This window comes from Barbus barbus (genome assembly GCF_936440315.1).
Source record: "Barbus barbus genome assembly, chromosome: 3".
Taxonomy (NCBI): domain Eukaryota; kingdom Metazoa; phylum Chordata; class Actinopteri; order Cypriniformes; family Cyprinidae; genus Barbus; species Barbus barbus.
Genome location: NC_136731.1, coordinates 36,203,543 through 36,228,788, shown reverse-complemented (window position 1 = coordinate 36,228,788; position 25,246 = coordinate 36,203,543). Strand labels below are relative to the sequence as shown.

The window sequence follows — 25,246 nt, the reverse complement described above, 5'->3', positions numbered from 1 at the left end:
GAATGATTTGGAAATATTAGCATAGGAATTGCATTTTGTGCTTGTCTAGTAGGTGACTCGGGATTTTCTATGGAGTCTCACACATATGGTATGTGTGAAATAAATTAGATAGTGTGGGCACAAATTAAGAACGTGTTCCCAAGATTTATTTGTGGCCATGTTTTATTAATTCATTCCCTTGTTTTAGTTAAGTCAATATCTCACTGTATTCATTTGTTCCCATATTTTAGGTAAATCATGGCCATGTAGTACAGTTTAATTTTCATTTTTAATTTTGTTAAATAATGGCTATGACTAAAACGAGAAAACATTTTTTTTCTTCATGTGCAATGCTCCATAATTTCCTCATTTCCAAGAAGGAAAAACACTGTACTAGGTGAAAACCTAATATTTTACCTATAGTAATTTGATTTGTTTTTTCCTCAACACATATTCTGATACACCCTAATAATTTATTCTGATTAGCTTGTGTAAAATATCAACAAATACATATTTTACTATGTAAATACCGTAAGTGTCATCTGTGAAGAGCATGATGGATGCAAAGAACCTCAAAGCTTTGTTTTACTGATAACATTATCAATTTTATTGTGAAAAAGTCATTGCTTTTCATACACTAAGAACTGTACAATCAATAATTTAAAAAAATAGTTTTTCGTTGTTGTTGCAAGAACGTCTGATAATTACGCAAGTTATTCAGCAGCTTTCAGCTTCAACCAAAGGAAAATAGTGTTTACAATTGTGTTCCTACTGCTCCATCAAATCACATTTCCCTTTATCCCGTTCAAACAGAATTAAAGAAACCACCCCTTTGGCAACACCAGGAGGGTCCCATCTCAACGCCCGACTTAAAAAGCATGAGCGTGTTTTTAAAAATATAATCAGAGGCTTCAGTTACAAAGAGGAAAAACACTTTACAATGCAAAAAAAGTTGAAATGGAACCTTCTAACTAAGTCACAGAATTTCTTTGCACTATATGATGTGCATATAACAGAGAAGAACAACCATTGCTCTCAGGCGAGAGGGATAAACTAATTCCTACAGGTGCCCAAAACGGAATAAAACAACACTTCTTTGTAGTATTTCTATTACCACAACCTTTTGGGATTCAAAGATTAAGAGGGGGGCAATAACACCTTCTGTGGACCCTTTAGTATTTACGTCACCCAATAGATGGACACCAATACGCACAACTGCTCTAAACACACAGCCAACATGTGCCAGGATCATTCTATCAGCTATAGCAACTGCAAAAGGCCTGTAGCAAATAGCATATAGGTCAAACACCGAGAGCTCACAGCCCTCTGGGGAAGTTTAAAGGCCCCTGCTGGCAGCCCGTCGCTCAGCCAGGTTTAAACAGGCTTCATTGGGCAGGTCTGCCGCTGGAGGCCAGGGCTCATCCCTGAGATGAAGGGGTGGAGGAGAGAGGGGGGGAAAGACTGTTGGGAGTTTTGATGAAATGAAGAGCATCCATTATTCAACAACTACAGCTCATCAGACCTGGAAGAAATGCGTTGGGAGAAGTGAAAGGAAGTGCTGTAGATTACACTTGTTTTGTTTGTGCTTGATATTTAGAAGCAAGCTTGAATGGATTTATTATCCTTCATACATCTAGAGAGAAACCATGCTGTATATGCAGATTAAAAGGGCTTCGAGCAAAAACCTGACTTTTGAACTCATGCTACAACACTGAAAACTGGTAGAACACGTGGACTTTGAAATAATTGCACATTTTAGCCGGAAAAGTGTGGAAACTTGTAACTGCACAGAAAGTATAATGGGAAAGTACTGAACTGTGTGGGTTTGAGTGCGAAAATAGGGCTGCAAGGCAGTTGTGGTATCGAATTCTGGACATGAGAAGAGAGGTAATTACAGTATAAGATTAAAACTATGACAAATAATCCCACAAGACGTGCAGGAAAAAGCAAGAAGCAGAGAGTAAACAAAGACAAAAAAAAAACCTTTGCCAATACTGTCCCCTGAGGAGAAATTTCCTGTAATCTGCGTTTAAGGAGAAGACAGTTCTGACCCAACAACACCATTTTCTGGATCTTCAGCGAGGAAAGATTGTGAACAGAAGGTGCCTGGAAATGCTTGTGCCGTCGCACTCAGCCGAGTGGTCCCACAGTCCACATTCAACAACAGTCATTGTGCAAACGACCAGCAAAGTCAGAGACCACCAATTTGCAGTGCAAATCACATTTTTAATACATCGGTTCATACGTAAGCACTACATGTAATTTCGCATCAGCCCTCTCTCATTGTTGGCAAGCATGCAAGACCATGTGAGCGAGGTACTTCTGTTTTTGCAGGGAGAACAGGCCCCTGCAAAGAGCAAAAAAGAGGAACACTATATGCAGAGCAGTGAGGATAATGAGTATGAGCAAATGAAAACACAACCAAAGCGTATTATAAGCCCATAAAACAACTTCAAAAGAGGCCTCTCAGCCAATGCAGGGTTATGAACTCTCCAGCAGAGGGTGCTAGCGCGATAGGAAACATGCCGTCGGTGGTCACTGCAACAAAATCAGACTCTGACGAAGGGTTTGTTTTTATTCACGACCTGTGAGTGAGGAATCAACTGTACTGCAGCAATGTGAGGGGAGAAATGTAGCCGTCTGTAGCGGCAGGAAGTGTTTGTTCACATCCTGCTCTCCCCGCACCGGGAGGCGCCACACCTCTGTCGCGTCATCGGCCCAGCCCCGTGTCGGTTTTCTTGTGTGTTTGTATGTGTGCACCTGAGTGTTATGTAAGGGAAGGGAGGGGGGTGGCCCCACCCCTGTGCCCAGAGGCTAGGAGATCTTGCAGTTGTTCCTGGTGCAATTCTGTGGCGGACTCTGAGGTGGCCGGATGGATTTCGAGCGTTTGAGGCTGTTGCCTTTGCTGCCTCCAGCGGCGTTGGCTAGTGAGTAGGACCGTCCGTGCATCATGACGGCGTTCATGCCGTTCGCCATGGAGAATGACTTCAGATGGCTCTTGATGGCCACAGGAAGCGGAAGCTTATCGATTAGGTGCACAGGGGTGCAGGACACAATGGCACGGCAGCACAAGTCCTGCAGACTGAAAACTGCAACGAAACAAAGACAAAACACAAACATTTTGTCACAAGACAAAGGCAATCAGAACAAACCTGAACGGTTACATAATCGAACCATAAAAACTAAAAAAATAAGCATGTGATACTCCAGGGATTCAACAGTAGCTGCCTCCATGCATCTGCATGCTGAGATCATTTTATATTCCCTTTACAAAAGTAATGAGAATGTTTTAAATTATTCAACATTCCCTCAGCAGATGTTAACACGCTGCCTGCATTTCTGTTCAGATGGAGTCGAATGCAAATGAGATTCACATGGGAAGCCTGACATGGGAATATTGGTTAACGGTGTTAGAATGTGATCTACGAGGAAAAACCTCTGGGAAGGACGTGTGGTATGTTTAGCAAAAAAACAACATGGTGCTGTTAGCAAGCCTTCAAAAATAATATAATTCAAAAGTTTGGGGTCAGTACTTTGTTTTTGAAAGAAATATCTTACACTCTCTAAGGATTTGTTTAATCAAAAGTACAGTAAAAAATAATATTGTGAAATATTACAATTAAAATTTTAAAATGTAATGTAAATATATTAAAAAGTAAGTTATTCTTGCCACATAGTCCTTCAGAAATCATTCTAATGTGCTGATTTGGTGCTCAAGAAACATTTCATATCAATTACAAAAAGTTGTGTTGCTTAACTTGTGGGTTCTTTGAACAGAAAGCTCAAAAACATTTTTTGCAATAGAAATCTTCTGTAACTGATATTCTGTAACTTCTGTATTATAAATATCTGAAACTTTTGATCAATTTAAATTGCAATTGCTGAATAAAAGTATACATTTCTTTCAAAAAACAAAATCTTACAGATCCAAAACCTAGAATAGAATAGAAATAAAGAGTAAATCTCTGCCGTTTTGAAAGGCATGTTGAAAGTGTTTCCAGTTCTCAGAACTGCAGGGCGCTGCTTCTGCTAAACAGCTCATCTGAGGCATTGTGAGGCCTCATGGGAAAATCCCACATAATAGTGGAAACAGACAGAGAAAGAAGTGCTTCACTGAAAGCCTTCTGCCTCTAATTACGCGGCTCTGGACGACATACAGTGTGGTTTTCTATGCTAATGGAAAGCTATGCTGATCATGTCAGTCTTCCTGCATCACCCAGAAGGCTAAAACCAAAGATTACGATCTAAAATAGCAGAAAGAATGGACCTTTTCGCCACTTTTTTATTGATTTCAAAGTGAAGAGATGTTGGTGTATCATCGGTCTACTAAAGAACACATGCTTGAGGAAGACTCACCTCTGTTGGGCTTCCAGAACTTCTCCATGCCATGCCTCATCAGCACGATGCGCGACAGCTCTGTAAACGACTCGATGACGTTGAAGTTGCAGAGAGGGCTCACTTCGAAAAACGTCATGCCGTTCTTTTCTGCGTACGCCCGTGCCTGTTCTGTGGGGACCTGTCGCTTGAACGCCAGGTGCAGCCGGTTACCCACAAGAATACGGGGTACACCAGGTGCATGCTGAGGAAAGACAAAGAGACAAGAATTTGGGTTACAAAGGGGGGATGGGAGGACCGGAGAGATAAGAACGAGGGAGATACACAGTCCTGTCAGGCTGAGTGAATCTCAAACAGTGTCACAGCTGGTCTGTTTCATTTATATATTCAATGAGGCCTGTCATATCTGTGCCTTTCTCGAGTCCACAGAAAAAAAAAGAGCACTCGCCCATCTCTAGGAGCTGTACTGAGCAGCAGCAAGTAGGTTCAAATAAAATCACAGTCGAGTCTCAAATCGTATTCTTTGAATCTTGAATCTCAAATAATGCTCGGAAAGACGTATCATATCAGTTGATATCGGATATTGAATAATTATGCTCTTTCCTTTAATCAGTGAAAACAAATAATTTAATAACAGTTCAATGTAATCTTTAGCACATTCTAAAGGAAATCTTAAAAAAATAAATCCATACTGTTTTGATACTGTGCATTACAATGTGGCCTAAATTGATTTTTTTTAATTTAAAACAAAATGATTGATTTTACTTTTTAGGACTTAATTTTAAATTGTATTATATTACGTATTAGTAATATATGGTTTAATTTTTAATGATGAATTCTGATGATTTCTTACTGATGGATACATAATAATACTAATAATGTTACATTATTGGCACCAATAAAAAATAAAAATGTATACACTAGTAATATACATGGAAAAACATATCTACACTACCAATACTATCAATGCTGTTCATTTGAACTTTCTAAGACTCCTGAAAGTTTCCACAAAAATATGAAGCAGCACAGCTGTTTTCAACACTGATAATAATATGAAATGTTTCTTGAGCAGCAAATCAGTGTATTAGAATGACTTCTGTCAGATCATGTGACACTGAAGAGCTTTTTTTTGAGTAGCTTTACCATCACAGGAATAAATTACATGTTAAAATAAATTTAAATAGTAAACAACTATTTTAAATTGTAATAATTTCACACAAAAACCTTTTTTCTGTACCAGCCTTGGTGAACATAAGAGACTGTCAAAAAAATAAAAAAAAATCTTTCCAACCTCAAACTTCTGAACGGTAGTGTAAATATTTTGTGAACATAACTATAAACTAAACTGTCTTCAACCTTAGATTACAAAATATTTATCAACTGACTACAAGAGACCATCAAAGTTTCCTCCCTACACTAATTCGAAGCTTACTGAGCAAGGCACTGCACCATGCACCCTTCTGAAGCTCAGCAAGGTCAAAGCTCATTCTGTAATGAGATGACTCACTGTGAATCATCAGCTTAAGTCTGACTCAAGTATTCTAATATGTACCAAAGCGGGTCAAGAGTCCTCAAGTTTAAGTCTCTGCTGCCAACTAATACAACACGCTCCCTCTTTCCGTCATATGTGCGGTTTATGCTTTCTGCAGCTCTTTGTGCGAAGAAATCTTCAGCCACGCAACAAACACACACTACCTAAGCACAAATATCCACTTAAAGGGATAGTTCACCCAAAAAATGAAAATTCTGCCATCATTTACTCACTCTCAAGTAGTTGCAAACCTGTATGAATGTCTTTGTTCTGCTGAACACAAAGGAAGATATTCTGAAGAAAGTTTGTAATCAGGCTGTTTTGGGGCACCATTGACTTCCATAGTAGGAAAAAAATACTCCCACATTCTTCAGAATATCTTCCTTTGTGCTCAGCAGAACAAAGACATTCATACAGGTTTGGAACTACTTGAGGGTGAGTAAATGACAGAATTTTCATTTTTGGGTGAACTATCCCTTTAAATATACACAAGAACATACAATTCTCAAACAAGGAAGGAAGGAAGAGACCGTAACAGAGTAGCCTAAAAGGAAGGGGGCTATAGTAAGAGAGGACATCCTCTCTGGATATCAAACACAGCAACAGGAGCAGGGGGAGGAAAGGAAAGGAAAGGAGAGGAGAGTCACAGTGACACTGTATGCTATGAGTCTGGGTTCAACTTGCTGTAATACTGAACAATATTCTTTTATGAATACACAAATGTGCATAATATACACATACATGCAGTAAAGCAGGGACATCTATCTATCAGTCTCTAGCTTATAGCCCACAGGACTATGGGTATATTACTGACCTCACTTTATCATAAGGAGCAGCTTAATTTTACCTCATCAATCTCCCTGATCCAGCGGTCTATCCCGTCAAACGACCAGCGGTTGGTGATGTCATACACCAACAGGATCCCCTGTAGAGGACAAACAAACATGTATTGTTAGCCGGTATCCTGTTCATGCAGTGAAGAGGGACGTTAACAGCACTTACAGGACATGATCTGCACTCCACAAAACCATTTCAACACACTCCAAGACCACTAGTGATTTTTTTCTTGTTGGACTTAAACACTAAAAGTGCTTTTACCTGCGCTCCCCTGGAGTATGACCTGAAAATGGTGCAGAACCTGCCTTGTCCCGAAGTGTCCCTGGAAGCAAACAAAGACAAGTCAAGACAAAATCACAGAGCAAACAGCCGGTAAATACTACACCAGTTAAGCTTGACACACAAGCTTTGTTTCAAAACACTGTGAGCTTCTTTCAGAGAATTTTTAAGGCATCATATATGCATTTATAATGTGAAAGCTGTTCCAAAAGGTGGGCATCAAAATAATGCTGTTTTCTTTTGACCACAATTAAAGCAAAGGCAATAACAGAATGCACTGTGACAAACTCTTCATCCAATCTGGCAGACAAATATATAAAAAAGAAAACTTCATTATTTGTGTGCTATCCATTTCCTATCCTTTTAAGAGCATTGCATTAACTTAATAGCAAGCTAACATCAAACTAATGCACCATGCTTCAGCACTATATACGTAGCACTGAGAGTTTCTGCCTATGAAAAGCGTTCCAAATCGGTCGCTTAAGAGGTTCTATTTCAGTTACAATGCTCCCTTAAAAGGCAGCAGCCTATGTAGGCAGTAAATAGATAGGCGGCTCACTATACTTTGGGACAAAGATGTGTGTTTGAAATCGACACCGTTTTGCACACTGAGCTTAGAGTTAACCCAAATACAAGATGACTCAGGCACTTGTGTTGGCGTCACAGGCTAGAAAAACAAGTTTTCCACTGTGGCACGTCCGCACCCAAATAACCTTTCCAGCTGCCTACACTCTCTGTCAGTGAAAACTTTCTCTCACAGTTAAGCTGGCTGTAATGGGGTGGAAAGTGTTAAATAAATCTGCATAATAAATTCCAAATGGCAGTGGCACTTTTAAAGTTGTGGGGCTGAACCCATTCTTGGGAAAGCTGTTTAGTGCTGCACTTCCACATTCACATCAGAGAGCTCATCAGATATACCTGGGATCTCTGAAACGTGCAATAGCAAAGATAGATGTAGGTGGAGATTAAAGCCCTGTGGAGTGGCTCTATAAGGAATATGCACTAAGAAGCCCAATTACTATAAAACATTACATAATATACAGCCCAGCACATTACAGCGGACCATGGGAATTTCCTCAAGGGTTTTGAGAATTGCTCCTCAGGCACTTACCACACTGTGTGTTAATGCTAATGAGCATATTGTGTAATTCTGATGTCTTATACTCCAATGCCTCCCTGATTAGAAAACTGTTCTTTCTCTCTGGGGAAGTCGCTAAATGCTTTTATGGATGTATAACAGAACGTGGGCTCGAGATTCCTTTTCCTCCTTTAGATAATGGAATGTTTACTTGATTATTTATGAGCTCTTGCGATTATGTATTTAATGTACATTTCTACATACATAAAATGTGTGTGTGTGTAAAACAATATCAAATACGATAACGATACGATAATATCGCGAAATTAAGTCCACGATATGTTTATTGCGATATATTAAAAAAAAAGACAAATGAAAGAATTTAAACAAAATTTAAATTTTGTACATTTTAAAAGTTAAATTATTCCATCTAATGCACTTTGAGAGTTCAAAATTAAGAGCTCCAACCCATGGTTAACCAAGAAGGTTTCTTGACTAAGAAAACTAAAGTCAGAAAAAAAGTCAGTGAATTGACTTGTACCTGAACTTTAAAGAGGACTCAACTCTCTTTTATTTGTGATATACTGTCTTAGTCTAAATTACATTCACACTGGTGTTTTAGGAAGCCAAACAAATTAGAATATAACAACAACAACAACATGACAGTAATATATTATAGTATGATAGCCATATATTGTAAACCAATTGCACTGCAAAATAAATTAAAATGAATTGTTCACAGGCACATTCTTTTTGCTTTACAGTACAGTAGGGGAATTACAATACTTTCTAATTTCTGTACTTGAAAGAGACATTTTGAATTTGGGCTGCATTTAAACCTCTAGCTTTAAGCAATTGTTAAGCTTTTATTTTGACGTAAACGGCAGTAAAGCTTTTATTTTGAAGGAGAACTCCAGCTTCAGTGAAAACATGCTTACAAAAATGCGTCTCACTGTAAATCTAGTGAAATGCCATGAAAATAAAGCCTAACTGGTGGCTGTTGCGTTCCCAAATGCACGCTAAACTCACAGCACGTGCAATAAACAAGTTCACTACATTCATTCACTGTGAACTGAGCCGTTCTGAGGCGCAGAAAAGACCGGATCTAATGGCCTCAACAATGTGTGCTTTGAAACACGAAGCGAAAACAGACTTGAAGGGATTAAGGCATATTGTGCTTTCGGTTCTAGTTAGTTTGACAGATACTTTGCCAAAGCATAATGACACAAAATACAATGCAGCACAGAGCATGACTGAACGCGACCAACCCTTCCTTCTTACTACTACTTATAGCACAAAATACATATGAATATATTCAAATATAGATACCTAGGAAAGTATGTTGAAAGAAGCAGTACAACTTATTAATATGTATCATGTCCCATGTAATCTATGTTCAACTGTGGAAAAGAAGTCAATAAACCAGTTGTGAACAATGCGTCACATTTACCTCAGAAAAGTCATTTGGGGTTAATAGCTCGTCAGTTTGCGAGAGAAGTCTAGAGAAGAGCATTTTGCTAAATATATGCACTAATATATATATATATATATATATATATATATATATATATAATGAATACATAGGCTAGTATATTTTGCTTAACCTGAAAGTGTCTTATGTCTTAATTATGTTTATATAAATCTGTTAAGATAAGCTATTACAGCCACTGTGTAAATTATATTAAAAACAACAAACTGGAGCAGAAATTAGTTCAAAATATAATTTTTTAATGATATAAAATTTAATATAATTAATAAAATCTAACAAATCTAAAATTTATGATTTTCCTATCTCATATTTCCTGATGATTGGGAAATAAACACTCATATCCATAAAGTTGGTAAACATGGATACGGATTACTTATTTCGCAAATCAAGTTTCCGTCTGTCTCTGTGTTAATTTTCATTGCAATGAGAAGGAAAGCCTGCTGTCTGTGGAACGAAGCCTTATAAGATTTGTGCTTTAAGCACGAGAAGCACTGTTCTGTCTAGAGGAGAAAGACAAAACAGGAGTTGTGATGCACTTACCAAAGCTCTAGTTTCACTCTCCGCCCATCCAACAGGATCGTGGTGGTCTTATAGTCGATTCCTGCAAGAAAGACAGAGAACATTTAGATAAGACACGTACCTGTCTGTCTGCCATCAGATATCACACAAGGTTGTCTACTGAAAAGAAAATACTCTAGACAGGATCGGGAACTCGAAAAGCTTCGGCTGTCAGAATGACTGCATTTGGTGTACTACCTAATTTAATTCTCAGCCAATTCTTCCTTTCATTAGAAGGCACCAAAAGCTGAAATGACCATCTTGATACTGACTGTGCACATTCAGTGGAAAGCTTGACAGCTGCAACCAATCTGCTGTTACCTAATGCTATCATAGCTGAAATGTGACCAGGATGCTTCCCATAAGGCGATTACCTTGACTGCTTATCTACATTTATCATTCATAAAAGAAAAAATGAACAGTACGAGCTCCATCAACTGAATGGCAACATCTGCATTTTCGGGCGCTTCACAGCAGGTCAGCATTCAAGCCTGTTTTGCATTTTAATAGACGGCTCTGTCTCTAACAAAGGCTCACTGCGTCTCTTTTCATACAGGACAGTGCCTGGAATATTCACCATGCCAAAAGCGCTTGTCTCAGTGGATCATCTTTCTGCACACTTGAAAAATCTGATTATCTGTAATGTAATGCTGACAACATGGACATGGACTTGTCCCCAACCTGGAGTAGTCGGGAGAGTTTATTCATCATAATAAGAGTGGTTTTGGCCATTGCTTCCTCTGGTACATCAGTTCTCAAAAAGGAAATCAACTTTGTTCCTCTCTGATTAGAGGCAAAAACAAAGTCGCACCCTTCTGTCATCTATTATTCCACTTAGATATCTGCTGTTTACTTCCTGCAAAGTCATAAAAGAGGGGACACAGCAGAGTAAAGCTGCATGAATTAGGGAAGAAAACTAATTGCAATATTTATCATAAAAATAACTGAAAATCAATGTGGTTAGAATATTGTTACTGACTTACAGAATAGACTTACTGTCTATTTTGTACATTGTCTATTTTATTTGTATATTATTCTTTTTATTATCAGTATCTTGTCTTGTCACTGTCGTTCTGTTGCACTGTAGAGCTTCTGTCACTAAAACAAATTCCTCATATGTGTAAACATACCTGGCAAAAAAGCCCATTCTGATTCTGATTTAAATTATTCATTTATTCACTTTTTAATGCCATGCCAGCATCAAGGCTATTTTCATAGCGATCTCTGAAGAAATTATACAAGGTATACAATTAACAAAAGGTTATAAAAGACATTTCAGATGTACACTAGACAAAAAATTCTAAATTATATTCAGGTGATACATTTTTTAATAAATCAGCTAGACACACTTCTGAATAAAACCGTTGTCTATTTACATTAAAAACCTGATTTAAATTCAAATTAAAGCAAGTTTTACTATTGCAATTTCTCACTGTGGAACCAAGTAAATAAGAAATGTAGAATGTTTATTAGCGAAACGAATAAGAAAGCTTGGAGGCACGGCACCCAATAAATAAGTAACAAATGTTAAAAAAAAAAACGTCCAAAATCACCTTAGATAAACGGCAAAAGTCAACAGGCTTTTCAAAATCCAAAATATTAAAAAACAGGCGCTTTTGCATTTTGTTTCAAAACTTAAATCTTCCACCATCGTCTTGTCGGTCTCACCTCTTCTTGTCAGACATCTCGACTCTCTTCACGTGATGAATGAAATCTGATCTGTGATGCGCAATTGAGCAGCCACGTCCAGTTTTTAATTGTAGTGTCTGTTCTCTAACTAAACTAAATCTAAATAATTTTTTTTACAATAAAAAAAATCTAAATGACATGCGGGCCGGTGCCGCGGTGGGCAAGTGATGTAACCGAAATTGTGGCTTAACACCATAACATTGATTATCCAAGCCAAGCAAGGAGCACTTAAAGCTTCTCTTTTGTTGACAGCAGATGGTCAAACAGCAATTTCAGTGTTATTTCAATGACTTGTGCAGCATTACAGCATGAAATAAAATAACAAATAGTACTGTAAAATAAAACTACAATATACTACACTGCCGCAACAATAATAAATTAGGGCTGTCAAAGATAACGCATGCGATTAATCAAAATTAACGCGTTAATATTATTTTAATGCAAATTAATCGTTTGATAAGGTTTGATCCCAACTTCTTGCCGTCATCGCAGCACGGAAGGTAATCTATCATTGCCTGCGTCCCAATGTGCACACTATCCATCCTGAATTCTATGTGATCAGTATTTTTCAATACTATGTAGGGCAGATAGGGTGGGTAGTATGCACATTGGGACGCAGGGATTGTGTGATTATGAGTGACGAGTGTGTCCGAGAGAGAGTCCAGGACTGTGATTAACGTCATTAAATTTTTTAATCGATTGACAGCACTACAATAAATATTTTTTCTGTTACAATACAACAGTAAATTACAGTGGTAAAATCTTAATTTCTTTATTTTCAAATGTTAAACTTTTTATTTTGGCAACAGAAGTCAAGATGCAGTTTTCAGTCTTTCACTATTTTGGTTAATTGTGCAGCCCTACAGCAGAGGCTTTAAATAGAAAAAGGGAAGGGGAAAGATGGGACGGCCATCTTTTTTAAGATACTTCATAAAGCTTTGATGACTCTGAAATAGAACATGTCTGAAGGAGGGTCTCCTCTCACGCTAAGCTACATAGGCAGCGTAAGATCTCCTGACAGGCGAATATCAGCTGCTTCTGAGCCCACAGACTTCTTCAGTCCTCCATTATTAAACATCTACAAGAGAATGTAATGAGGAAAAATGGCTTGCACTTAAAAAGAACCACTGGGGCTGATTTCCTGCTGCTCTCCATTCTGCAAAAGCTTTGCTCTTAGGCAGGGCAGCACATCAAGCCAAAGGAGCATTGCACTTCCTTCCTCTAGCATCCCTCCTCCTTCGTTCTGGGTAATTGTATGGGCAGATGGCTTGGCTACGTGGCCTGACAAGGGCAGTACGGTGTAATTATCATCTCAGGTTCCAGCTCGGGCTGCAGGCCAAGACTTCCCAGCCACGCTGAGCAAAGACAGCCTGAAGAGCCTAGTTTTGAGGAAGAGCCTGGAAGGGAAAGATCCAGCAGGACTTGAGGACACCTGAGAGGGACCAAGTGGACAGGGACATGTACAGGCATGTTTAAATGTGCAATAGGTGATTGTTATGCTAGTTGAAAGTCTCTTCACAATCTTTAGCAATCATTAAGTGGTCTTTATGTATTTATGTGCATTTAAATATTCTGTGGAAGGCGTAGGACCAAGAAATGTTCATCCAATCAAAACGCTCGTTGCAAGCGTTTTTATTGGCTTTCCTACCTGCCTGTCAACATACAGTGCTGTCCAAAAATATTGGAACATTAAAGACAAAATTGCTCTGTTGGCTGTGGAGTCAAGACATGATATGATTAAAAGATGAATATGGAGACAAAACTACAGAATATCACATTTTATTATTGGGTGAGTTCACCACTTTTAGAGTTGCATCCCTCTATCTGATGTGAGCATAAGTATTGTAATAGTTGCCTCACAGGTCTTTCTAAGTGATCAGCTGTGTCCTGTTGCATTAATTCTTCAGATAGTAAAAGCAGGGAATGTATTGTATCAGTTATATCCATTTCTTCTGTATTCTGAATCTTGCATTCGATGATGACACACACAAACCAGGATGAAGACAAGGGAGCTGACATTGAGAGAAAAGCAAGCAATTTGGATGCTAAAAGAAAAGAAGAAGTCAATTAGAGCTCTAGAAAAAACAAAGGGCATGGAGAAATCAAGAGTTTGGAAACCACCTGCGACACCAGCAACCAACAACTACCTGATCAGCTGAGAAAACAACAGTAGCTGATGACAGACAAATCAAAAAAGCTGTGAAAATGAAAAAAGGGAACTGCAATGATCCCGAGCATACAGCCTCATCTGTAAAGCATGGTGGAGGTGGTGTCATGGCATGGGCATGCATGGCTGCCTCTGGAAAAGGCCCTCTCAACTTTACTGATGACTTAATGTATGATGATAGTAGCAGAATGAATTTGGAAGGGTACAAAACCATCTTGCCTACCAATATTCAAGAAAATGCCACCAGATTCATTGGGAAGTGCTTCAGGACAATGACCCAAAACACCCTGCCAGTTCAGTCAAGGAATTTATAAGGGCAAAGAAATGGAAAGTCTTAGATTGCCCAAATCAATCTCCAGATTTAAATCCGATTGAACATGAATTTCACCAGCTGAAGAGGAGAGTAAAGGCAGAAACTCCCCAAAACAAGCAACAATTGGAATTGGCTGCATTAAAGGCTGGGAGAAGTATTTCAAAGGATGAGACCAAGAGTCTGGTGATGTCTACGGGTCACAGACTCACTGCTGTGATTGTGTGCAAGGGATCTGAAACTAAACAATAGCTTTTAATCTTTTATATCTGCCTTATCTTCAACTGTCCCAATACTTATGCTCACATCAATGAGTGGGATGAACTCTTGAAGTGGTGTTCTTTTTATTTGGTAAAACATGTATGTATTGAAACGGCTAATAATAAAATGTGACATTCTGTAGTTTTGTCTCATATTCATCTTTTAATCATATTTGCAAATGTCTTGACTCCACAGCCAACGAAGCAATTTTGTCTTTACTGTTCCAATACTTTTGGAGGGGACTGTATGTCTTTGCATATCATAAACAAAATATCAACAGACATCAACAACCTGATCTTCCTTCCTGATATTGTAGTACTTTTACTAACTGTACATTTACATTTAGTCATTTAGCAGACGCTTTTATCCAAAGCAACTTACAAAGGAAGACAACAGAAACAATCAAAACCAACAAAAGAGCAACAATATGCAAGCGCTGTGACAAGTCTCAGTTAGCCTAACGCAGTACATGTAGCAAGTTTTTTTTAATGAAAGAAAACAAGTAGATAGAAAAAAAGAAAGCTAGTGTTAGAGGGTCAGATAAAGATGGAAGAGATGTGTTTTTAGCTGTTTCTTTAGGACTCAGCTGCTCGGATTGAGTTGGGCAGGTCATACCACCAGGATGTAACAGTTAATGAAAAAGTCTGTGAAAGTGATTTTGTGCCTCTTTGGGATGGTACAACAATGCGTCGCTCACTTGCAGAATGCAAGCTTCTAGAGGGCACATAGGTCTGAAGTACTGGATTTAGGTAAAGAGGTAAAAAGAGGTAAAAAAAGAGCCAGTGGCGGTTTTGTAGGCAAACATTAATGCCTTGAATTTTATGTGAACAGCTATTGGTAGCCAGGAACTGGTTTGATGGAACTGTCTGAAAGACCTGACAAGAGAGCATTGCAATAGTCCAGTTTGGACAGAACAAGGATTTGTGCTGCATGTTCCGAAAGAAAGGGCCTGATCTTCTAAACTGTACACTGTACTATAACTGGTGAATGACACATGATGTATTGTGGTAATGTTGTCTCTGATTGTCTGGTCTGTGAGCCGTGATTTTGGACGGTGATTTGCAGGGAGGGTGGGACGTTCACTTTCAGTGATATCAGGCTAAAGTTAGCATTTTCCAAGATCTCCCTACTGCACCTTTAATACGATATAAATAGCCTATTATCAATGGACAGAGGAAAAAAAAAAATTTTTAAATTGGAGAATGTAGCAACGTTGGATTTTTTTAATTGCAGGAAGCCTTTGCTTTCAGAGCAAGATGTCTTTGTGTCTCATTGTTGGGTTTATTTATGACATATTTAGATGCTGTGAATTGCAATGTGCCCTGCTACGCTGATGAGCTAGAACAATGTGCGTCTGATTTTGAGGGTAATTTCAGAGACTGCGAGCACATGAGAGCAATGAAACAAACATGCCTGAGGCTGAGAAAGGTAGAAAAGCTGGTTTCACTGAGACAATGCATTTCAACAGGAGCTTGTGTGTGTGACTAAACAGCACACAACATGACTCTGACTTACATATCTGATCACCACTTTATCATTCATCAGGAGAAGAACTGTGGATGCTCGCTTTTCACTAAAAATTAAATGGGCCTGAGCAATTCCAGCGTTATGGACGTGACATTTGCAGTAAAAACTTGAAATATAAATTCTCTGAGAATGTAAATGTTAACAATATACTGAAACATCGGTTTACATTTTTCTAAACCCCTAACCATAGAGTTTAGGCATCAGAAAAAAAACAGTCTATGCACGTGTTTTATATTTTAAATCAGGCAAATATGCATGCGTTACGGACGTGACAAAAAAGGACTTGAGTTTTTGGGAGTCAAAATACTTTGTAGAAATTCTGCGAATTCAAATGCACAAGCCAAAAGAAATAATACCAGCCGAAAGGATAAGGGTCGTCTCTCCATGGGACATAAATTATTTATTTTATTTTGTTTTTCATTTTTGCATTTATAAGGAAAAACCATTGTTACGGACGTGACGTCTCTCAAAAAAAGGTGAGCATAAAAGTATTTTCATTTATTGTTTAATGTGAACATCTTTAAGAAATACTTGAAAGATAAATAATTAACAACAACATGAACTTTTTTAATAGGTCAACATTTGTAACTCACTAGCGTTGAAGATTTTGTAGCAACAAGAGCTCTGTAAAACAGATGTCCAAAAAAGGTGAGCATACTGATCATGAGTATATTGATCACTGTTATGGGCATGAATCATTGTAATAAGAAACTTACAAAATATTAATTAAAACACCTGACTGTTCTGCCTCGGAGTAGACTTTGTGCCGCACTTCTCCCCAGGAGACTGGCTCCATGTGATGCACTGATTGAGTGCCTAGAACAGCTGAGGTAATGGCCCATCTCTCATTTAGCTTATGATGCTGTATAAAATCTGTGATTTTGTTGGATGTAATGAGTTTGATGTTGATGTTTGGGCAACTCTTCCTTGCAGAAGCTACAAATGAGGCAGCATCTGTCACAAGGACTGCCTGTCTGCAGAGGACATCAGTGTTAACTGCACGCTTCACTGTTGCTCCCACGCCATCCACTGCACCTTTGCCATGGCTTGTGGCAAAGAAGTGCCACTGTACTTTTAAAGCTGGAAACAGCTCCTTGAATGTAGTTGACATGAAACACCAGATGAACTTGTTCTAAAACTGAGAAGCAGCTCCATCACTAAATATGTTAATCTCTTTCATTGCAGGATGTTTCATTTTAATGTCCTCCACAATCTTGGAGAGGAAGGTTGCCACAGACCTCTTGTCGTGTTCCAGGCTGTCGCTCACTATAGCATATGACTCAGGATCTCCATCAGACCACAGGACAGAGGGAAACACTGTGACCTGCTTCTGATGCCAGTGTGCTGACTGGATTTGGTCTTGGTAGGCAGCGGAGTCATTTTCGGCAAAATCTACTTGCAGCACTGCAGTTTCCTGGTCTGTTTTTGCCTGCAGTTTTTTGGCCTGAAAAAATCCACTTTGCTGTTTTTTAACAAAACAGTGATGCACAAATTTTGTAGCCGCTGTCTTGAGAAAATTAAGTACATCACCTAGTGTGCCACTCTTTTGGACCTTATTTGGCAGCCCTTCTGTTTCCCATGCGTACCAGGTTACCTTAATTTGTTTATCTTCTTCTGGGATGTTACAGAGGGTACACATTTCCAAGAGCTTGCCATTCCTGCATTCAGCACACTGTCCTAACATGCAGAGGGGACTATCTGTGATTGCAGGCCACAGCACACAGGCACACAAAATCCTGTGTGCTCTGGAATGCCTGCCTTGGGATGACATGTTGCAGACAGTCCAGGGCTAACTTAATATATTCGTGATATCGGCAAAGACACACATTTCTTGGAGTGTCTGAAGACCGGAGCACATGAGATGGTCGAAGCTCAGCAAATTTAGATTTTCCAATTATAGACTCCGGATGTTCATTTTTGAAGTAGCGGTAGGCCTCTAGAATAGACATTGTTAAATGCCGTTTCTGGATTTTATTTTTCACTCCTCCCTCTCTGACTGTTACCACATCCCTCATTCCTGGTGCTTGCCTTGAGATGTCATCTCTCTCATAGATTTCTCTGACATGATCATATGTAGTAGTGGTGGTGGTCACATGCTTCATTTTGTTTTTCTCTGGAAGGCGGCACAGTGATGTTGGAATCTGTTTTATAATTGTACATTTTTTTCGAGGGCTCGGAGTGCTCATTTTAGTGCCTTGCCTAGAGACGGTCTTGTTTTAAACGGTGAATTCTGTGGTGACTCCTGGAGTAAAGCAGGAACCTGTGAGCTCTTCAGCAAACGCCTTTTCTTCTGTCTTTCTCTAGCAAGCTCCCTGGCCCTCTCTGTCTCTTGTTTTGATTGTTTTTTTCTTTTCTTCTCCTTTTCCTTGAAATGTTCATTATTCCTCTTCCTTTCTCTGAATTCCCTTTGTCTTTCAGTATTAGTTTTTGCCATTGTGCTATAGGATGAGAGTTATATAGTATAATTACATTTTGTTGTTGTTTCTTTGTTGGTTATTGCATATTGTTTTATTGGTTGTTGCATTATATTAATTACTTTTATTAACATTGATATTGTGTAATAAAAAAAATATTAAAACTGAACTGATTCTTTCATTATGCACAGGCCAGTGTTCGAGATATTTTATTTATTATTGTAATTCATACACTTTTCTCAAAATTAAAATGTACATGTACATATCAAATTACTTACCATTTACTTCAAATAAAGTAGATATTTATCCAGAAATAGAAGATCTGCATTCACCTCAGAAACAACTCTTGTTGGTCAACAGGAAAAGAAAATGAGGGAAAAGGGAAAACGCATCATCACGAGAGGCGTGTCCTTTAAGGTACAGTAAACATTTGTGCACGTCTATTCGTCCCTCTCCATTAAATACTGTAATAATTATATTTATAATAATTTATTATGGCGATATGTAAATCTTAATGTTCTCTTTATTAAAAATGTATTTTTCATGTTTGTTTGTTTTTTTAATGTTACTAGAATTAATTGGTTTCTGAAATGTTCAGATATAGCCTACAGTAACCGAGATAAATTTAATGTGAGCCAGTGATTTTAATATCAACAGCATGGTGAACAAATATGAGCTGGTCAATTGCATGATTTAATATGAATCGTCCATAACGGTCACGTCCGTAACGCATAATTAAGGTTGTTTAGAGCAAGTAAGTGATATGAATTGTTCATCATAATTAGCATGGACATATTTTGGCTTTGTATATGAAGATTGACATTATTTGTATTAATATTTATTATACCGTATAAACTTTATATTTAAATCGTTACGGACGTGACACAGCACTGAAGCGTCATGAATTCCTAAATATATTGCTTATAAATGTACAAGGCAGTGCTGTCATAAAGTGAGAGTATTTATTTCTCATGCATCCCCCCATCTTTCTGCAAAATGCTTACTGTTAACATATATAAAAACAAGTATAAAAAAGGGAGGATTTGATCCCTCTTTTGAAAGCATGAAATATGGTTGACTGAACATTTACCTTTTCTATTTGTGCAAACCTCATATGTGGTGAATAAAGCAATTTTCTTAAAATTTCCATGACAGCACATCAATACTATAAAAGACAGACCTTAAAGGACAACTTTGAAAAAAATGTTTCATGGCAAGGTTGACATTTCCATGGAATTGCTCATGAAACTTGTGTAAATAAGTAAATTCAGAGTAATCTGCACGTAAAACAGACCTTCCCAAAAACTCTCCTCTGGATTCACAAACTCATCGTAAACTTCCGACAAGTGTATGTTAATGAATTCCAATCATTCGTAAATAGGGCACTTGTGCACACTCATTCACAATTAGCTTAATCCTCGCCTAGGAATTACAGCTACGCAAATTGCATGTCCAGGAACGCAATGGAATATTCTGGTCTACTCTCAGGTTTGGCTCCAAACTTCATAAATGCAAAAGAGATGAACAGGCCATATGCCTAACAATAAATATTCAATAACGTGTGTCCACCAAATAGTTTTTAGCCAGCTGAAAAATGTCAGGCGCTCTTTTTAAAACGACCAGCTGGCGGTGCTTGAAAATGTTTTGGTGGCACAGTGTTTTTCCAGCTGATACGCTTTAGTTGCTATGATTTGGAATATCCACAGCGGCAATGTATTACTAGTATCTCATTTTTAATAATTTTACTAAATATAATAAAAAACAGTAATATTGACTTCTCTATTGTAGGTAGTCATTGTACAAGTAGGATGGTTGGTCGCTATTTGTCCCACCCATCCTCTATTTACGGCTGGGTAAATAGTGACAGTGACGAGCACTGTGTTTTACAGTTATCAAATCAACTACAAAAAAATCAAAAAAAGAGAGCAAAGGCAAATGAACTTGTAATTATTATGGCAGTGGATCAAAATTCTGTGTCATCAGTTTGCAAAAAAGAGCACAGTACGTTTTACACAACCTACATGTGGTGGGGAGCAGGTGTACATTTCTTTCATACCAACTAAAATTTTGAAAATACGAACATTTTCATGAATTCGAAAGTTTACGCCAGAATGGCTTTACGAACGATTTACACAAAAATTCATTCTGCTCATGTTTCATAAATGAGGCCCAATGAGAGCAGAGTCATAATGAGGTCTTTTTGAGGGTTTGAAGGTTTAGCTGCAAAGCTAAGAGTTTAGGCCTCATTTTGGTTAAAGTACTAATGGAAACTTTGACATACAGGTTTGGAATTGACATGAGGATAAGTAAATGATGACAATTCTCAATTTTTGGCTGAACTATCCCTTTAAGGAAGCCCTTTATTAGCAATCTGATATCAAGTTGATTGCTATAAGACATTTCTTAAAGGGATGCATTGAATTGATGAAAAGTGACAGTAAAGACAATTACGTTACAAAATATTTCTATTTCAAATAAACATTGTTCTTTTGACCTTTCTATTCATCAAAGAATCCTGAATTTTTTTTATCAGTTTTCACAAAAATCTGTTTTCAACATTAATAATAAGAAATGTTACTTAAACTCCAAATCAATATATTTTAATATTATATTAGAAATGAAGTTTTAAAATATATCAATACACAAAACAGCTATTTCAAATTGTAATATATTAATATTTATTCATATTAATATTTTACTGTATTTTTAAACAAACACAGCCTTGTCTAGCATGAGACTTTAAAAAAAATATTTTACTAACCCCAAACATTTGATCATTAGTGTACATAAGTCACGCAAGGTTCTTGGATTCATAAACATTCAGGCACAGAGCAACAAAAATTAATCTGGAGATGCTTTTTAAAAGTTACTATTTTAACTTGACATGAACTCTTTAAAAAAAAAAAAAAAAACACTGGGATAAATTCAAAATTGCATATTTCTGAAATAAGCACGGCCACTAAAGATGTCAAAATGCAAGTTATGTAGTTAAGAAAAGAAAAATAATAAGATAAACTAGACAACCTGACTAATCAACTGGCTGTTTGTGGTCAACCACCATGACCCATCCTTAATATTGGACACCAAATGGCTAACGAAAATAATTATGAACCACAAAAATCCATTAATATACTAAATGATCAACATGACATAATGGAAAAATGCAAATTCCGGTTTCTAATTGTCTCTTTAATGACTTTAAAAGGTTTCATGGTCTTGCCAGCAATAATTAACCAAACAAAGCAAAGAGGATATGGCAAAGTATATACATCTCCTCCTTTTTAAAGGTCAACACACCCATTTATTGTGCTGTTCTAACAATACACAATTATATAGTTTGTTGCATTTAAAATTTTTGACTCAGTCAGAACAGAACAGATAAATAAGGAAAGGAAAAGTACTGTCTAAAGGGAAAACACTCTCTGGTCATGTTGTTACCGCTGTGCGGGTTGCCAGTTTAGATCCTTAACACCAACCACATGTCCTGCATAAAAAAAAATCTAAAATAATGAGATGAAGTTTTAACCAAAAAAGGAAGCTTTTCTATTCATCAGGCTTTAATATTGCACCTTGCACGCTGTCAATTCCTCTACACACCCTATATATATATAATTCATTTTAAAAAAAGCCTTTCAACATTTAAACCATCTGAGCACGTCAGGACGGCATCTCCCTCAGGGAAATATATATGCCTGCAGCGCAATTCTCCATTGCTGAATCCACGCACAGATCGTGGAGCCATCTGTGTTGATTCTGAGTGATGGTAGAAGGCAACTCGTTTGAAGCTGGACCAGCAAGCTCCCCTAGGAGATCTCAGAGAAGAGCCATCACTCTGAGATCTCTCACACCCATAAAACACACACTGTTCCCTATCAGCTTCAACAAACAAGATAAACAGCAGCCCATATGTATGAAAAGGGATGGAACAAGAGCAACCCAGCTCCTGTTCGTCTGCACACATGAGGCTCATTTGGATATGAAAGGCATATCGGTCTATAATTGGTCTATCACCTCACTGGCTTCAGCCTAATGACAGAGCGTGGATGATCTAATTACAGCAAATGGAAAGCTGTGAAAGAAATCAAATCAAAAGAACCTTGTGCTTAACCGGTCTTGATGGTGTGCTGTACAGACCTGTTCAAAGAAAACAGACATACAAACACACTTCACACTTCTTAGTTATATTTACTTTGTATGTCACGTATCCTGAAGGAGATCTATGCACCGGAACACTCACCAAAAACATCTTGCACAGTCTTGACTAATAAAAGTCAATCAATATTGACTTTATGACCAATACTAATACATATTATTTTTAATAGCATCTTAGAACTACAGATAGCTACTGATAACGGGTTTGACCAAGATTCAAGATTTTTTGTTTTATTGGTCACATACACAATTATACAGAGTATAACCAGCAGTGACCAATATTCATTTCACACTTTTTAAGTGAAAAAGTTACCTAAAGAAAAAAAAAAAAGGTACCATTTGAATAAGGGAGCACCTAATAACAGCATTCAGCTGTGCAGTAACTGTATGTATTATAATGATTATAACTGGATAATAACTCTTTAAATAACAGCCATTTATTCTCAAGCAAGACACAGTATCTGTTACCGGGCACTAATCAGTCACAAAAAAACAATATGGGTTAATCCAATTATTTTGTTTAAGTGTCCAATATGCAAAATGTGGAACTAATTTTAATGATTTGATACTCGTAATGGATAGAGAGTTGGATTTGTAACCCGAAGGTCGTGGGTTCGAGTCTCAGGTCCAGCAGGGATTGTAGGTGGGGGAGTGAATAACCAACACTCTCTCCACCCTCAATACCACGACTGAGGTGAGACCCTCGAGCAAAGCACCGAACCCCCAACTGCTCCGCGTGCGCCGCAGCATTGGCTGCCCACTGCTCCAGGTGTATGTTCACTACTGTGTATACACATGGATGGGTTAAATGCAGAGCACAAATTCCGAGTATGGGTCACCATACTTGGCCACACACCACTTCCCTTTCCCCCCTTCCCTGATCGTTGTACTACAATAAAAATTATAAATATTTAATATCGGATTTATTTGTGATACTATATTTATGCAAAGTTGATTTGCATAAATCATTGCTTGAAAATGAATGGCTAGTAATTAAAAAGTTCACTGTGCCATTTATTTGCGGATCAATAAACAATTAAACTCAAGTTTGGCAATATTGTTTAAAAATAAAAATATTGTTCAAACCGATTATCGGATCATGTTCTAACAAACATGAAGTGCATGTCATACAACCACTGAGCAGAAAAAACATGCAGCTTTTATATAACCATCTAAATGGGCAAAAGTGAACATTACACAATCCTGCAAAAGATAAAGAGAATAATAAACTGTGTTTCCACCTCCTGTAAATCACTGACTGCAACAATATGGCACCCGCAGAATGACTCGCCATATTCTAAAGAACAATATTGACCATGTTAGTTGGTAAACCTGATAAAAGCGCAATTATATGAATGGCTCACGGAGCACCGGCCTTACTGTGAGATTATTCTGGCTGAAGGATGTGTTACTCGCAGTCTGCGTGAAGATGTGTGGGAAGTGTTGACTAACTCACCGCTGCTGTAGGCATATGGAGACTCAGCAGATCCGTCTTGGAGGCTGTCCAGGATCTCTCCTTTCCCCACATCGCTATCTCCCACCAGGAGGAACTTTAGCAGATAGTCATAGCTCTTCACAGGGCTGCCCTGGGTGCCCATGATTGCTCACATCAGAGCCAGAGCAAAGAATAGGAGACAACTGTGTGTGTCCCTCTCTGATTCCTCCAGAGCTCTGGGGCTCTCTATGAGTCTCTTGTGTCAGGTCTATCTTTGAAAGGGTACTGAGCCAAATCTGTAGACAGACCAAATCAAACCATTTCCCTCCCTTCCAGTTCAGACCCAGAAGTGTTTAGTCTTAAAAATGTCCAGTCGTATTCACTCTTCCAGTCTTAAAATAATATCAGTGTATAAATGCTTCAACGGCTGTTAAACTGAACAGCTAGGTTGTTTACATTTCTTCACACGAGTTCAAATCATCGTTAATTATACAAAATGAAAAGAACACATGTGAAATCATGGCAAGTTATTGCTATGATAGAAAAGCAATTGCGCTATCGAGCTAGTGCATTGTTAGCATGCGCCTGCCAAGCTGTCAACACAAAGAAATAATCTTATTACAATTTTATCTAGTAACCACCAGCACGGTTATGTCAATATTACTAATACGAATATATATTTGTTATCGTAAAACTAATTAAAACCCAATTAAGATGAGCGGTTGCTTAAGATGTAGTAATACAGCATCGGCTAACGCTACTAGCTATGAGCCTAGCGAGTCAACAACAGGCGCACAACACTGATTTTATACCATAATTCTGTGCTCCAGCATAAACTCCTCACGATTAAATGTGAGAAAGAAACATTAGGCTGACAAAATTAAGGATATCCACAGTCGCGCTTGAGTTAGCTTGAGCAGCCGATGCTAGCGCGTCTGGCAGAAATCATGGCTCCTTTTCTGTTTTCCTGCGAATAACAAATAGATTGATGAAGGTTCACGCGTCTCGTCTCGGGATCTGTGCGCGTTATCAGGCGGCTCTGGGGCGAGGCGCGGAAGGTGAGGGATTATTAAACGATAATCCGAGCCGCTGGATATTATTGCTTGTGCTGTAAATGCTCTGGGATATCCAAATATGTCCCATGTTCTCTCACATAGGAGAGATCACACACACTTTCACCTCTGCGCTCTGACTGTGACTGTACC

General features: G+C 38.1%; 1 protein-coding gene across 1 annotated transcript; it reads right to left on the bottom strand.

Annotated features, from left to right (window-relative positions):
- Positions 1–279: 279 nt before the first annotated feature.
- rab40c (RAB40c, member RAS oncogene family) lies at positions 280–25,246 on the bottom strand. Its single transcript, XM_079395013.1, has 6 exons — positions 24,063–25,246; positions 10,069–10,129; positions 6,944–7,004; positions 6,693–6,770; positions 4,336–4,558; positions 280–3,068 (listed from the first exon to the last, which is right to left on the bottom strand). Exons 1-6 carry the CDS (start codon positions 24,202–24,204, stop codon positions 2,794–2,796), a joined length of 840 nt encoding a protein of 279 aa, XP_079251139.1. The 5' UTR covers positions 24,205–25,246; the 3' UTR covers positions 280–2,793.

Bases quoted from the DNA above. Each gene is read 5' to 3' on its own strand.
- rab40c (XM_079395013.1), bottom strand. From the start codon at position 24,204: ATGGGCACCCAGGGCAGCCCTGTGAAGAGCTATGACTATCTGCTAAAG. The intron at 6,771-6,943 runs GTAAAAGCACTT...TGTCCTCTACAG, and splicing joins CATACTCCAGGGGAGCGCAG to GGGATCCTGTTGGTGTATGA. The intron at 3,069-4,335 runs GTGAGTCTTCCT...GTTTCGTTGCAG, and splicing joins GTTCTGGAAGCCCAACAGAG to TTTTCAGTCTGCAGGACTTG.